The 14,442-nt window shown below is 37.1% G+C and overlaps 1 protein-coding gene across 7 annotated transcripts in view; it reads left to right on the plus strand.

The window, feature by feature from the left end:
* The window catches only part of PUM2 (pumilio RNA binding family member 2), a 69,327-nt gene that overhangs the window by 28,272 nt on the left and 26,613 nt on the right, over window positions 1-14,442 (plus strand). For 5 of the 7 annotated variants that reach the window (XM_027898549.1, XM_027898545.1, XM_027898547.1 and 2 more), the window contains exons 3-10: window positions 443-548; window positions 852-1,039; window positions 1,674-1,846; window positions 4,595-4,865; window positions 5,176-5,269; window positions 7,142-7,267; window positions 8,437-8,576; window positions 9,869-10,007. In XM_027898549.1, the coding sequence (XP_027754350.1) occupies window positions 443-548; window positions 852-1,039; window positions 1,674-1,846; window positions 4,595-4,865; window positions 5,176-5,269; window positions 7,142-7,267; window positions 8,437-8,576; window positions 9,869-10,007 (1,237 nt within the window). The remainder of the gene's footprint in view (window positions 1-442; window positions 549-851; window positions 1,040-1,673; window positions 1,847-4,594; window positions 4,866-5,175; window positions 5,270-7,141; window positions 7,268-8,436; window positions 8,577-9,868; window positions 10,008-14,442) is intronic. The other 2 variants (XM_027898546.1, XM_027898548.1) reach the window with 1 other exon arrangement.

Consider the following 14,442-nt stretch of genomic DNA (forward strand, 5'->3'; position numbering starts at 1 on the left):
CCTCATTGCAGCCTTACAGTACTTAAAGGGAACTTGCAAAAAAGAGGGAAAGCAACTTTTTACAAGGGCAGATAGTGATAGAATGATGGGGAGAAGTTTTAAACTGAAAGAGGAGAGATTTTGATAACATGTAAGGAAGAAATTCTTTACTGGGAGAGTGGTGAGGCACGGACACAGATTGTCCAAAGAAGTTGCAGCTACCCTGTCCATAAAAGTATTCAAGACCAGGTTGGATGGGGCCCTGAACAACCTGATCTACTGAGTGGCATCCCTGCCCATAGCAGGAGAGTTGGAATTAGATGATGTTTAAGGTCCCTTCCAAACCAAACCATTCTGTGATTCTATGATGTCAAATTAATTGCTTGCATATGCTCTTATAAGTATTGCTATTTCTGCCCGTTTATAAGCGTATTTAAATAAAAACGTTTTCTATTTTTAACAGCTTTTACCTGCCAAAAAATTTTGGGAACCTGATGATTCAGCAAAAGATGGACAAAAAGGGATATTCCTTGGTGACGAGTGGAGAGAGACTGCATGGGGAACTCCTCGTAAGTGATTGTTGTATACATATTGAAAAATCAGTCACAATTACTAAATGTTCTTTCGAAGCAAATTAATATAAAAAACTGCAATTGTGTATTAGATTTTGTTTTCTTTTAATTTTAATTGTGAAAATGTATACTGCACTAATGATTATGTGCCAATAACACTTTGAAACTGTGATTTGGAATTTTTTATTTAATTTAATTTTGGTCTTGTTTAATATTGCTGCTGTAATGAAATGCAAAAACATTACAAACAGTATTTAAAAAAAAATACTATAGTTTTATGTCTTTATTTGTTTTTAACAGACCATTCTATGTCCCAACCTATTATGGTACAGAGAAAGCCTGGACAGGGTTTTCATGGAAACAGTGAAGTAAATGCTGTATTGTCTCCACGATCAGAAAGTGGTGGCCTTGGAGTGAGCATGGTAGAATATGTGTTAAGTTCCTCTCCAGCTGATAAATTGGATTCCCGGTTTAGGAAAGGAGCTTTTGTAAGTAATACAGTGTGTTAAGCTTGCCTAGTTACCTGCTATGGTCTTTCTGTTACATGGTTATGTTTTCTACTCTCTTTGTCCATTCTCTTTTTTAACTCTCTTCTCTTTAGAAGCAAGTGTGTAGTTGCTACTTGTCTGTCTTCCTTGGTTGGAGGGGGCAGAAGAGGGAAGTGTTTTGGGTTTCTTGATTAAATAGCTGTCTTAAAGTGCTTTCCTAAAAGCATTTTTTAAAGGAAAGAGATTGCAAATAGCTAAATTATAAATGTATGATGGGCTTTATTCTAGATCTTCCTATTCTTTGTTTTCATGCGGGTTTGTTTTGTAACTGGATGTTTTAATTATATAAAATAAACTTTTGTCTAATGCAAAGTGTTACTGCTTTACAGCACCGCTATAGTTAAGGTTGAGTTAGCTCTTCCATTATAAATCTTGGCATTCCTTTTCACATTTTGGCAGTTATTAATTGCATGTGGTTGAAACTTGATGACCAAGTTACCCACCAAATGCAATTTCATTGACAACAAACTGTTTGTATTGTTTACGTGCACTGTAGTGTAGAATTAGGTCACCTTGTGGTGCTCCTATTGTGTTCTGTTCAATATTCAGAATCAAACAGATTCTTTTTCCTCAGGGCACTAGAGATGCTGAAACAGATGGACCTGAGAAAGGAGATCAGAAAGGCAAGGCTTCTCCATTTGAGGAGGACAAAAACAGAGATCTTAAACAAGGAGATGATGAGGATGTTACTAAAATAAATGGCAGAGGTTTGCCAAATGGAATGGATGCCGATTGCAAAGATTTTAAGTAAGCTTTTAACTGTTTCTCAAGAAGACAAGCATGTCTCTTAAGGGCATTATTACAGTTCTGGTTTGTGTGTCAGCTTTAAACATTACCCAGCTGCAGACTGATTCTTTCCACCTCAAGTCCTCCCTTTCCCACTGTGCCACATGTTTCCTAGGATGTCATTAATGTGTGTGTCACTTCTCATGAGACAAATTCATCTTAACATAGTTATTATTAAAAGTAGACGGGTACCTTTTAAACATGGTGAATTAAGGAGGGATGAAAACTTTTAACCCTTTTAATGTCAAACTAAATCCCTTTCTCTCTCTGCTTCTTTTTAATACTTTAACTTTTGCATCTGAGTGTTGTTGTAGAGAGTAAGTCCTACCAGAATTTTAACTTTCCTTCTGATTTTCTTAGTGGATGCCACAGCCTAGCACAAGTAATTATTTCCCCACAAAAGTCTTTATAGAAACCATATCTTTGACTTTGGTGGAACAATGTATTTTCCTGTTCACATAGTTAGATGTCGGCTATTCACAGTATAGAATGGTGTTGTGGTTTGGTTGTTTGCATAGGGAAAAAAAGATTAGACCAAGCTCAAGCTTTGGAACAGTGAACTCCCACGTGACAGTACAGCCAGTCTGGGTTTTTTTCTAATACTGAACTGCTTTTTAAAATTGGTATTTTTTTAAGGACTAACCTTTCTTTTTTGAGTTACTGTGATGCATTTGTAACTGTCAGACAGAAGAATTAACAAGATAAGAGAACTAGAGTGCTGCTCATAAATTTATCTTAATGTGGTGAACGTGACCAAACAGTTGTGGTTTCATTAGTTCATTACTGAACAAGTATATTAAAATGCATGTTTGAATCCCATATGTAAGTATTTCCTACCCTTTAAAATGTTATTTACCTGAGGCTAAGGAGGGATTCTTCAAGTCTGTTTTTCAAGACATATTATTGAAAATAATATAATACCAAGCATATTAGAGAGCTCACATTAGCTCCTTTCGGATGCATGCAGCCATATGCACAATAAACAAAATTACCTTCAATATTATATGTAGAAAATGCAGAATAAATATTGTCCTGCTTTTCTTTACCAGTATCTGTTTCAATTTTGAAATAGTTGTTTGCAAAGTACCTTCTATATTATTTAAGAGAGAAATTATTAAAAAATACTCAAGTGCAAAAAAGCATCCAAAGCCAGTAAACCTCTCTCTCAAAAAAAAAGGCCATCTATTTGAAATGGACCATATAAAGTGATAGTATAAAGCCCTCCAAATAGAGGTTTATAATTGAAGTATTGACACAACTTTAACTATAGCAACAGAACAGCACCAATATAAGGAGCAACCTATATTAGGTAAACATAAGTATTAACAAAGAAACTTTGTCCTGTCCTCCTCCTTGTATTTTTATTGTACTTACAGCGTTTTTAAACTAAAGTATATACTGAAATAACTGCCTTTTTTCTTTTTGTTCTTCACTTTGTTGATGCTGTATTTCATTTGGGAAGAATAGGGAATATTTAAATGGCTTCAAACTCAAGTTTTGTACCTGGAGCAAGACGTGGTTGCTAGATAGGATACTTAGATGGTAGCCAGTATGGTACAGGCAATTGTCATGAGGTTGGTTGTTATGTTAAAAAAGCTCTAATGTAACTACTTTATCTTTGAAGTATTTTTTCTGAAGAAATAAATCATGCAGCGTTGCAATAAGCTCACTAAAAGGCTGATTTCTAGTTGTGCAGATTTCAGTGTTGGTATCAGCAAATACATAAGTATTGTTAAGGGATCATAGATTCTTTCACACAACTCCTTCCTAGTAGTTAACTTAGATTTTTGCCAGTAAAAATTGATAGTCAAAACAATGTGGCCTGACACAGAAGTGAGGTGCAATTCCAAATTAAGGCACCCTAAATCTAACCAAATACAGGATTGGAATTCTCTTTAGGATGTGAATCTGTTGACATCTCACTTCATGTGTTTGCCTATAGGCATTTATAGATGGACAGAAAACTCCCCTGTAGAGTCAGTGGGGATGTGGGTAATATGGCCAGAGCAGATTAGAAAGCAATTCAGCTTTCATATATAATTATATATATATATATATAAAATGTTGTATATAATATTCAGGGTTACATTAAGAACACTTTTTTCCCACCAGTCATCACTATGGTTTAGTCTGTTAAATGAGTTGTGTAGGAAGTGAAATGTTTTAGTCAAATGCTAAACAAGGCAGCTGTTAGTTCATTTTAATTACGTTAAAAATTAATATTTGCTTTTCGATGTGAAAAATATTTGCTATATTGTATGTTTGTCTTTTCCAGTTGAAATTTTACTGTGTCTTTCTCTCCTTTGGCATGAGATACACTTAGCTATTTCCTTTTATTTCTGTTTTCATGTCTCTTCAATACATTTTCTAATAATTCCTGTCACTCCCAAAATACAATAAAGAGCCATCCCAAAATTTTACAGATAACAGTTTACTCCATATGACTCAAAATTTAGTTTTTCTCATAGTGATTTGAAGATTGTATAATCTTAAACTTTTAAAAAATACATAAAATTATGTTTTGAAATGAAATGTGTCTTTTATCTTGAGCCATCAATGCATGCTGGTTGAAATAGTAAAAACAGTCTGTCACTTCCCTTTGTAAGGTCTGTTGAGTTCAGAAGTGCTTTTAGAATAGAAATGCTGTACTCTGTCCATGGACAGCATTATTTCAGACTGAAGAGTCTATCTTAAATTTCTTCTGAACAGTCGTACCCCTGGAAGTCGACAAGCCTCCCCAACAGAAGTAGCTGAACGCTTGGGCCCCAATCCCAGCACCACAGAAGGATTAGGTCCACTTCCCAATCCTGCAGCCCACAAGCCTCTGGTAGAAGAATTTTCAAATCCAGAAAATCAGAATCTAGATGCCATGGAACAAGTTGGTCTTGATTCTCTACAGTTTGACTATCCTGGCAATCAGGTACAAATGGACTCTTCAGGAGCTACTGTAGGACTTTTTGACTACAATTCTCAGCAGCAGGTCAGTAATGGACTTGAAAACATGGTAAATTGATCCTTTGAGTTGTTCATTATCTTCTTTTGATAATCAGTCTTTTAAACATAATGCATTTTGTTTTGTCTGTGAGTTAATCAAAGGCAGATAACTGTATAATTAGTCCGGAAGAATATTGGTACATAGTTTTCTGGTTTAGTGCATAATTTTCTAGTTAGTTAAGTCTAATGTATTAGAACAGAAGCCTGGTTTGAAATTTTTTTTTGTAAGTGATTCACAGTATGTTATAGCCCTGACTTCTGAAAACTGCAATGCATCTTTTTTTCTTTTCCAATAGCTTTTCCAGAGGACTAATGCTCTGACTGTTCAGCAGTTGACAGCAGCCCAGCAGCAACAATACGCCCTGGCTGCAGCTCAGCAGCCACACATAGGTGAGGTGTCCCTGGCAAAAGTGGGTGTGTTGCTTTGACAGAATCCTTTCGATGTTACCCACAGTATTTTAACTCAAATAGGTACTGATCACTTGGCCTGTTTTAGCAGTTCTCGTGAAAACTGCTCAGAATGGCTGCATAAAACTGTTCTGTCCTTAAAGGAAGTTTTCTGTTGTTGTAAGTTTTCCCCTACTTTGAACAGTTGTATACAAAGAAATAAAATTTATATTTGTTCATGTAGCACAGTAGTTGAATTTTGATGCAAGTGAAAGTAAAAAAAACATTACTGCTACAAGCAGTGATGGAAACACCAGCTTTCTCTACTAAAAACCAAACATATGCAATTCTAAGATTCTGTTGCAGTTTAGTATTTTTAATAATCCAGTTAAAAACCATTGTATAGCAGAACTTGGAAATCATATTGTTGTGTTGATCAAGTCATTATTCCGTGGCACCTTTTAAACAGACAGCTCTTTCTTCTTGCAGGTGCCTTTATGATGGAGTTATTCTAGCAGGCATTTCTTTTCTGTCCCTCTAATTCAGTGAGTTAGTTAAATGCATAAAGTCCTTTGTGTGCTGCAACTCAACAAGAAGGTGTTATTTCACTGGCAACAGTTTTATCTCCTGCTGCAGGGAAACTGTCAGTGTTTAGAGTGAGGGAGGTTGGAACACACGTGGAAGCAATTCCTTGTTTAAGGAAGGGAGGTTCTCAGATTCTGACACTGTAGGGGCAGGCTTAAAGATTCCTGCCCTTCCCAATCTCCACCACTGGGCTGTTGAGGTGTATGCACAAATCTCCTTCCTCTGTGAGGGAAAAGGGGTTCTCAGGATCAGAAGGGCAGGCAGAAGTAGGAAGCAGTATCTGCAATGGGATGTGTCCATGTTCTCCTGTGATAGGGTGGCAGTTAAGTTTTCCCACTGGCTTGTTTAGCTACATGGTAAAGTCTGTCCAGACAGGGATCAGCAGACTATAGCTGGGGTTGAAAAGTGTTATGTAGCTAAGTGATGCCATCTGAGAGCTGGAGACATGGCAGATTGAGATGGGAGTCCTCAAATCCTGTCTTTGACTGCAAAACTCCAGAGAAGCCCCTGCTTCGTATGAGGTGCTGACTTAGCAGTCAGATAAATCTTGCCCCTTTGAAATGCAGCCTCTTCTGATATGCATATTAACAGAAATCTATCAGGAAATATTTGGAAGGAGGAACATATTTTGATGTGCAGTCCTTGCTGCAGCAGTTTCTGACTCAGTGTTGGATGAAGTGTGTGAACCTGACTGACAGGAAACTCTGGGTAGCAGTGCTTTGTTTCACTGAGTTTCTTCTGTTGTTTCTTTCCATTATGATGCCTATATGAAATTAAGATTCTTGGAAGTAAGATTATCATCTCATAACTGTCTGTTTAAAAGCCAGGTATCTGATTAAAACTAACTTTAGAATTTTTTCCTACTTGTCAGTGATGAGAGATTTGTATCTCTTGCAAGTGGTTAATTTTATCTAACTGATTCACTTAAGACACTAGATGATTTGTCTGATTCAGATTTCATTGCAAGACTGGTGTAACTTTTAGATAGTTAAAGCTGGGGAAGATAAATTCCGCTTTGAATATTCCCTTCTATATGAGTGGGTAGATACATATGAGATAAATCTCCTTGGAGTCTGTACATCCAACAAACAAAGCTGTTAGGCCTTGGAATTAATAAGAAAGGGCTGGTGAGAAGACATACAAGTGCTGATTTCTGTAATGATGTACCTACTCTTAGAAGCTGAAGTACAAGCAGTCCTGATTTTAGCAGATAGGCTTTGTGATTTGTTTTGAAGGTGATGCTGCTTGCCAAGTGTGTTAGCTGTAATGAACCTCTGTTTATTACTGTAGCAGGCGTGTTCTCCGCAGGCTTGGCCCCGGCTGCTTTTGTGCCAAACCCGTACATTATCAGCGCTGCTCCTCCAGGTACTGACCCGTACACTGCAGCTGGACTGGCTGCAGCAGCTACCCTAGCAGGTAACTGAACGCTTTCTAGTGTCTACCTTCATAATTTTCCCTGAATGAAAAGAGAAGAAACTGAAATCCATCCTGTTTATTCTCTGCAAATGTATTTCTAGGAAGGAGAGACTTGTAGGAAAATTATTATTGCCATTTTGAACATTTTTACTAAGAAGGTAAAATGTTTCAGTTTCTGTTACATATGGATTCTGAGTTTCTCTCTCCACTGGACTTCTATATGCAACAATTAGAGTGTTTTTTTCTGCTCTGAAAATGTTTATCATTGATGCGGTTTCATCTGATGTTATAGTATGTATTATTTTCAAAAGGTGAGATAGCCTTTCCTTGTATGTTTTCACTTGGTGAAATAATTTTCTAATTTCAGGATTTCTTATTCCCAGTAGGCATGAGAATAAAGATTGTGTCCAGCATGCTAAAAGGCCCTAACAACAGATAAACTCCAAACCCAGGAAAATCTCTTAAAAAGTTAATAGATGTCACTGTGAAACAACACGACTGAATATTCATGTCCCCAGCTAGTGCTCAGACATGAGCATAACATTTTTAAAAAAAAACCCATGTATTTCCAGTTGGTGGTTTCACAGGAAAGGCAGTAGACAAAACTAAAATACAGGTATACATAATGCATTATCTGTACAATGCCGTGAATATAGAGAGTTTATTCTTCCACGTGTTCTGTATCAGTAGACTGGAAGGGTTAAGTGTGCCCACTCTGAAGAGCATCGTGCAGTATACAGGCAAGGCAAAGGCAATAGTTCTGTGTATAAGAAAAGGCATGATACAGAAAGGACAAATCACAGATGATCAAAGTCTCAGTATATCACTATCAGGAGAATGAATTTGGTTCATTCTCTGATGTTCTGAAATGATCTTTTTTTCCAACCATGAAAACTTGATTTTTAATGTTCTTTGTTATACAAACTCTGAATGCTTTTAAGTTTTTTCTTTGTCGTCTGAGTCTCATCTTTCATAGAGAAGATACGGTTTGTTGTGAAGTTTTTAAATTAACCTGTTTGTATTCACGTGTCCTTTTAGCTAATATGGGAATTCATTCTTCTTAATACTGATTTCTCTTTCAACATTTAGAAGGTGGATCAATGAAGGATGCTACAAACAGTATTTTAACTGGCTACAATAGATGGAATAATCGTGCTTTCTGGTTTTAGGTCCTGCTGTGGTTCCGCCTCAGTATTATGGTGTTCCATGGGGGGTGTATCCAGCCAATTTATTCCAGCAGCAAGCTGCAGCAGCAAACACCACAGCAAATCAGCAAGCGGCTTCCCAGGCACAACAGGGACAGCAACCGGTATGTTCTTTGTGAAGAGCAGATGTGCAGTTTTCTTATGTTACTGATTGTCATTGTCTTACAGCAACCTAAATATTTAGGTTATTTTACAGTCTCGGTTTTTAAAACAGTAAGCTTTAAAAATAGTTCCTTTAATCCAGGCAGCTGTTACCAGGAAAGTGATGCCTCCTGTGTAGTAAATTATTATAAAGTTAAAAACTGATCTAGAAAACTAACATGGGTGGATGAAAAAATGCGTTCTGGTAATTTTAGGAGGATATGTGGGTGCATTTTAAAAACTATTATATGATCTTTCAGTGTAAACAAATGGCCTTTTTTCACAAAGTAAAATCACAGTTTTTCTAATTTTATGTTTGAATTAATGTAAATATTTTAAATTTTTCACCAGCAGTATGGTTTATTTCAGTGCCATTCCTAGAAATTTAATAGTGGCTCTGAGATACCATGGAAATACAGAGTGGTTTCATTAGTGTTTTTATATTCAGGTGGATCTTTCCTCCTACTGTTCATTTTTGTCAATGACGTGCATTGATAACTAAATGTATATCATCTCTCCAATGTCTTCTTTTTTTTCCTCTATAAAACTATTATCAAATTTATGCAAATCACATAAAAGATACTTTGTGGGGATATATTGTGAATTGTATTTCTCCCTTATTTTGGACCTGAGAAAAATGATTTTAACCAAGAGGAACAGAGTGGTTGCAAGAATTTAGATTGCTTTTCAGTCAGATTCCTGGAGATACACTGTCAGAACATAACAAAATATGCCTGTGTTACATGGTGATGGAGTGTTATGTGAATTTTTAAAACTTAGTGGGTACATTATTTACAGCACTGTTGGCAGTGGAGTGTTAATTATTTAGACAAGTTACTACAAGCGCTGAAATATTCAGATTTACATCATTCAATTGCCTGGGAATAATGTAAACAAATGTGTTTATCAAGAAAGGTCAGGTGTTTAGTTAATAAATAATGTAAGTCATAAATGTATCACTCTTACAGATTTTCTTCCTTGCTTTAAACTCATTACCCTTGATGGAACATACATGAGTCCTACTGTCCAGTGCAGGGAAGATATTTTATGATCACATTTGTCAACAAAGTAATATATATTTTTTATTCTTTATATGTGTATATCTTTGAAACCAACAAGATGGAATATTCCCAAAGTGAAATTCAGAGCTAAGAGGCATCAAATGCACAAAGCAACTGTTTTAGACCTTTTTTAACATATAATGGACTTGCTTCCTTACGTTTTAAGGACGGGGTGTTGTACTGGCCTTTTCCAGGTTCTGCGTGCTGGGGCAACTCAGCGCCCTCTTACCCCCAACCAGGGGCAACAGGGGCAGCAGGCAGAGTCACTTGCAGCAGCTGCAGCAGCAAATCCAGCTTTGGCTTTTGGTCAAGGTCTTGCTACAGGCATGCCAGGTATGTATGTTATCAGTGGATTAAGAGACTCACTGAAAGTTACAATATTGGAGTTATTAGGTAACAGGTCAACAAACTTCTGTTATGTTTATGATAAGCTGCTTAGAATTGAGTTTTATAGCTTTATGTTGTTCAGTTGGTTTAAAATACTGGCATGGTATTCTTGGAGCACAGGAAACTCCTCTAGCATTTTTTATTTGAAGCATTTTTTCTGTATTTACTGTTAAAAATATATGAACAAAGAGTATCGTAGATTTTTCTAAGGTAATTTCATATGTAATGAACAACAACATACTGTCTTCAAAGGTGTGTTCTCTGGTTCCTCTGCAACAGGATGTATTAATTTTTTTTCTGTTATAACTTCTTATTTGTGGCACAATAGTAATAATATCTAAAATTCAGAATCCAAATTTAGGAAATTTAAAACAAAATTACTGCTTAATCATCTCTGAAGATCACAACATGCTTGAAGTGGAAACCCTCCAAAGCTTGGAGCCTCAGATTCTTTTAGCATGCTTGGCTTCTGACTTATTGAAGAGTGGTTCATGTGTCAGGGAATAGTTAGCTTGAAGTTCAGCATGTTACCTGAGCAAGAACAATTTCAGTATACCTGACCCTTCAGTATGAAAGTTAAGATTTTTATGTGATTAAGTTAGATAACATTGATGGTAGCTGTACTCCTTTCACCTGTACAAGTTCTCTCCTCGGTCAGCACCACTGTGAAATGCCACATGGCCTAGAGAAGTCAGTTATTTGCTGCGTGCTCTGGGGCTGCACTGTGCACTTTGCCTCATGTGATCAAATTTTAGGCCTCTATCTGCAGAACTGGCTGGCTGTTGTGCTTTTTCTAGCCTGTTTTATTTTGTAGCTGCCATTTCTATTTCTTTTCATGCAGCAGCATCTTCAGCTTTTAGCATCTTTCTCCTAAAATGAGGAATCAACCAAGTGCTGTCCCAGCACCTGCCAAATGGTATCTCTGCAACTCACCAAGGTCTGCTAACAGTGAGGCGTATCAAGGATACGCCTCAAAGGTTTAGCTATACCTTCTTTAATTTTTTGAGAGGGGATGTTGTGTGGGTTTTTTTATAGATACTTGTTAGTTCTTACTTTGGGCTTGGAGCATCTGTCTTAATTCAAGAGTAGCTCTTAAAACCCATTAAAAGCCCCCCCCTCTAAACAGATGATTGAAAGTAATAGAGTGGTCAGATACATAAACTTTGTAGTGCAAGAGCCTTTCCTGTGAGGAAGGTACTTGTAGACCTTTTTTGCTCCTTCACAAGCTCCAAGAGGTTTTCTGTGAAGGCAGGAACCTTTTTGTTTAGTTTTCATTGTAAGTTGCTTCTTTATCTCATCTGTTGCTACATGCCTGGACGGCCAGTGAAGAATTCTTGTGGATATATTTCAGACTGTTCTATAATAAGAACTGTGTGCAGTTGAGTTCAGCCCTACCCACCACACTCTTACATAAAATAGAACTCAAAGTGTAAACAAAGACATTTATTTTATCAATCGTCATAAGATGGGTTTGTAGTGAGTCATAGAGTGTGCTGGTGATTTCTCTTTTTAGGTGAAGGAGAAGGATATAGGATGATGAAATGAATACAAGCCATTTTATATGGAAATCGTCATACTGGTTTAGATGTCTGTATTTGAGTGAGATATTTGGGCTCCATTTATAGCTAGCAAAGAGAAGTAAGAACTTTTCATCTTGATTTGCCGCCTCTGTTTTAGTTACCTGATTTAGGGTAAAGTGGGTTTTGCTCCAGAGATGCCTTTTTCTATTCCCTTCCTATAAAATTGAGTCAAGATGGGTAAACAACATCCACATACCAAACTGTGGGTCAGCAAATCCCAGGCAGCAACCACTGAGCAACACATATAATGTAATAAGAGGAAAATTTGTGGAATTCTTCTTTCAATGGACTGAGATGTTTTACAAGAAAGTAAAGGTCCAGACCGAGTTTAAAGTTTTTAAATATTTTTTACAGAGAAAATATTTGTAATTTGGCTTCACTGTGAGTTAGTAAGGGAAAGGGTATTGTTGAGCTTGTGCATGCTGTTGTCCTTAAATTGTTTGAGCTATTTTCTCCTTGCCACAGCCTTCATGTTGGATGAAATTAATGTTATCCCAACTATGCAGTTGTTTTATTTTCAATTTTGATATATCAAGTATTTCTATATTAATTATTTAGGAGCTGTATTTCTGTATTGCTTAAGGCACAGATCTTATTCTACATGCAGAATGAAAGTGTCTGAAATTCAGGTTACTTTTCACATAATATTGTTGCTAAGCCTCTTTTCAGAAAATCATAGAATCATAGAATGGTTTGGGTTAGAAGGGACCTTACAGATCATCTCGTTCCAACCCCTTGTTGGGGACAGAGAACCTTCCACTAGACCAGGTTACTGAGAGCCTCATCCAGCCTGGCCTTGAACCGCTCTGGGGATGGGCTGTCCTCAGCCTCTCTAGGCAACTTGTTTTAGTGCCTCACAGTAAAGAATTTGTTCCTAATATCCAATCTGAACCTATGCTCTTTCAGTTTAAAGCCGCTCTCCCAGTTTAAAGCCACTCTTTCAGTTTAAAGCCATTCCCACTTCATACCCTTATAAAAAGTCCCTCTCCAGCCCTCTGGTAGTCCCCTTTGGGTACTGGAAGGCAGATATCAGGTAAAACTTCACATTCTTTTTTAAAATCATTAAATGTGAAATACATTTTACATTGGAATTGTGAAATTATATTTAAATTAGTCCAATCCTAATTTAGCAGATCTTTCAGTAAGAAGGATTCTTAAAAAACAGAGCATTTCTGATTGAACAAATATGTGAGACAGAGGGCATTCCCAGTTTCATAGTATGGTCACTATACATTCTTTTTATGAATAAAACCAATCCTCATCACAGAAAATGTCTGGACTCAGCTTAATCGTCCAGATTCAGGAAACTGCTTGTGACCTCAGTTGTCTAAGGAGCCACTGTGCTCAGTGGAGATCTCCCTTCTGCGGTTGCTGTTCAGAGGTGCTCAGCTTACCCTAAAATAGATGTCGAGCAGCGGGTCTGCTGAATCCCTCCAGAGGCTCCATTGACTGCACTATGTCAGATACAACTTCATGTAACTCACACAGTGAAGCTGCGTTGCTGCATCTGGCTTGCATCTGGGCATGTCAAGTGAGTTGTCTGCAAAAAAACCCCATGTATAAAACATTATAATCAACAATTTCTATCTTTTGGCATTGCATTTTTTTTTGTAATTACCTAGAAGGATTTGAAGTGTGACATTGCAGTTGGTTGTACATCCTGTGCCTCCAGATAATAAGAAGTAGAAATCAAATTTCATTATGGCAGGCATACAGAGAGTTACATATGGACAAAGTGACAATGGTTATAGGAAGTATAAATTGTTTACTGGTAGGATAATAAGTTTGATTTGTGAGAGGACACATGCAGGACACTGCATATCTTTGTCAGGACAAGCAAAAAGTTACAGGTGTGCAGGTTCTGGGGAGGGAGGAGACAGGATGGCACTGTTAAAAGGGGCAGATAATTGAGTTGGCAGTAAGAAATGTCACATCTGTAGAAATTGTGTAGAGAGAAGTGTCAAACAGACGTACATTTGGATGTCATCATCGCTGAGGGAAGTTGCGTTACTGGATGGGTAAGAGCAACACTAAGGAATGGCAGCACAAACCAAGAGAACAGATTTCCTTCCTCTCATTCTCTTTTTCTTTAAGTACATTCAAGGTTTGTGTGATATGAATCCAGAAAGTTTTTCAGTCTATGATTTTTGGAGACATTTAGAAATCATTTCAGCAAAACACCCTGTTGATAAACCAGATTGTTTACTTTTATATTCCCTGCTGATCTGGAGACAGTAAATGTAGATAGAGCAATTGAACTCTAAAATTAAACGTGTGATTAGGAAACAAGTATGTTTTAGTTTTCTAGTTGCAGTGGAAGACGACAGTAATCTTCAATGTGAAGGCACTGAAGTAAGTTTTGATAATTGTTAAATTGTAGGGGAAATTGCACAGGCACAGGGAGAGATAATGATGTTATGGGGAGGTAATAAAAACTGAAACAGGAAGAGAGGGAATTAGAGGAGAAGATTTGCCAAGTCACCCACCACCTGATCTTTGATAAGAGAGAAGGCTGGGGAAGTTTTTCGCTTTGTGCTCACCTTTCTGGGATGAGGCACAAAGTTTGTGGAATAGTGTGAAGAAAGGAAAGATTTAAGTTTTGCTATGAGAACTGTCCTTAATTTATGTAATCTGATCTGAGATGGTCTCTCTGAAATTATATTTTTGATGTCAAAGCAAATAATTTTATACCTTTGAGGCTGCAGATGCACAGAACCAAGTTCTAGCATTTCACAAATAGTCCTACATTGCTTTGTTTTGGTAGATTTAAGTAGAAAGCTGAGGCCTCCTATTTCAGGTCA

The sequence above is a fragment of the Empidonax traillii genome, unplaced genomic scaffold, assembly GCF_003031625.1.
Source record: "Empidonax traillii isolate 1590-97213 ecotype Southwest subspecies unplaced genomic scaffold, ASM303162v1 scaffold602:size389650, whole genome shotgun sequence".
Classification (NCBI taxonomy): domain Eukaryota; kingdom Metazoa; phylum Chordata; class Aves; order Passeriformes; family Tyrannidae; genus Empidonax; species Empidonax traillii.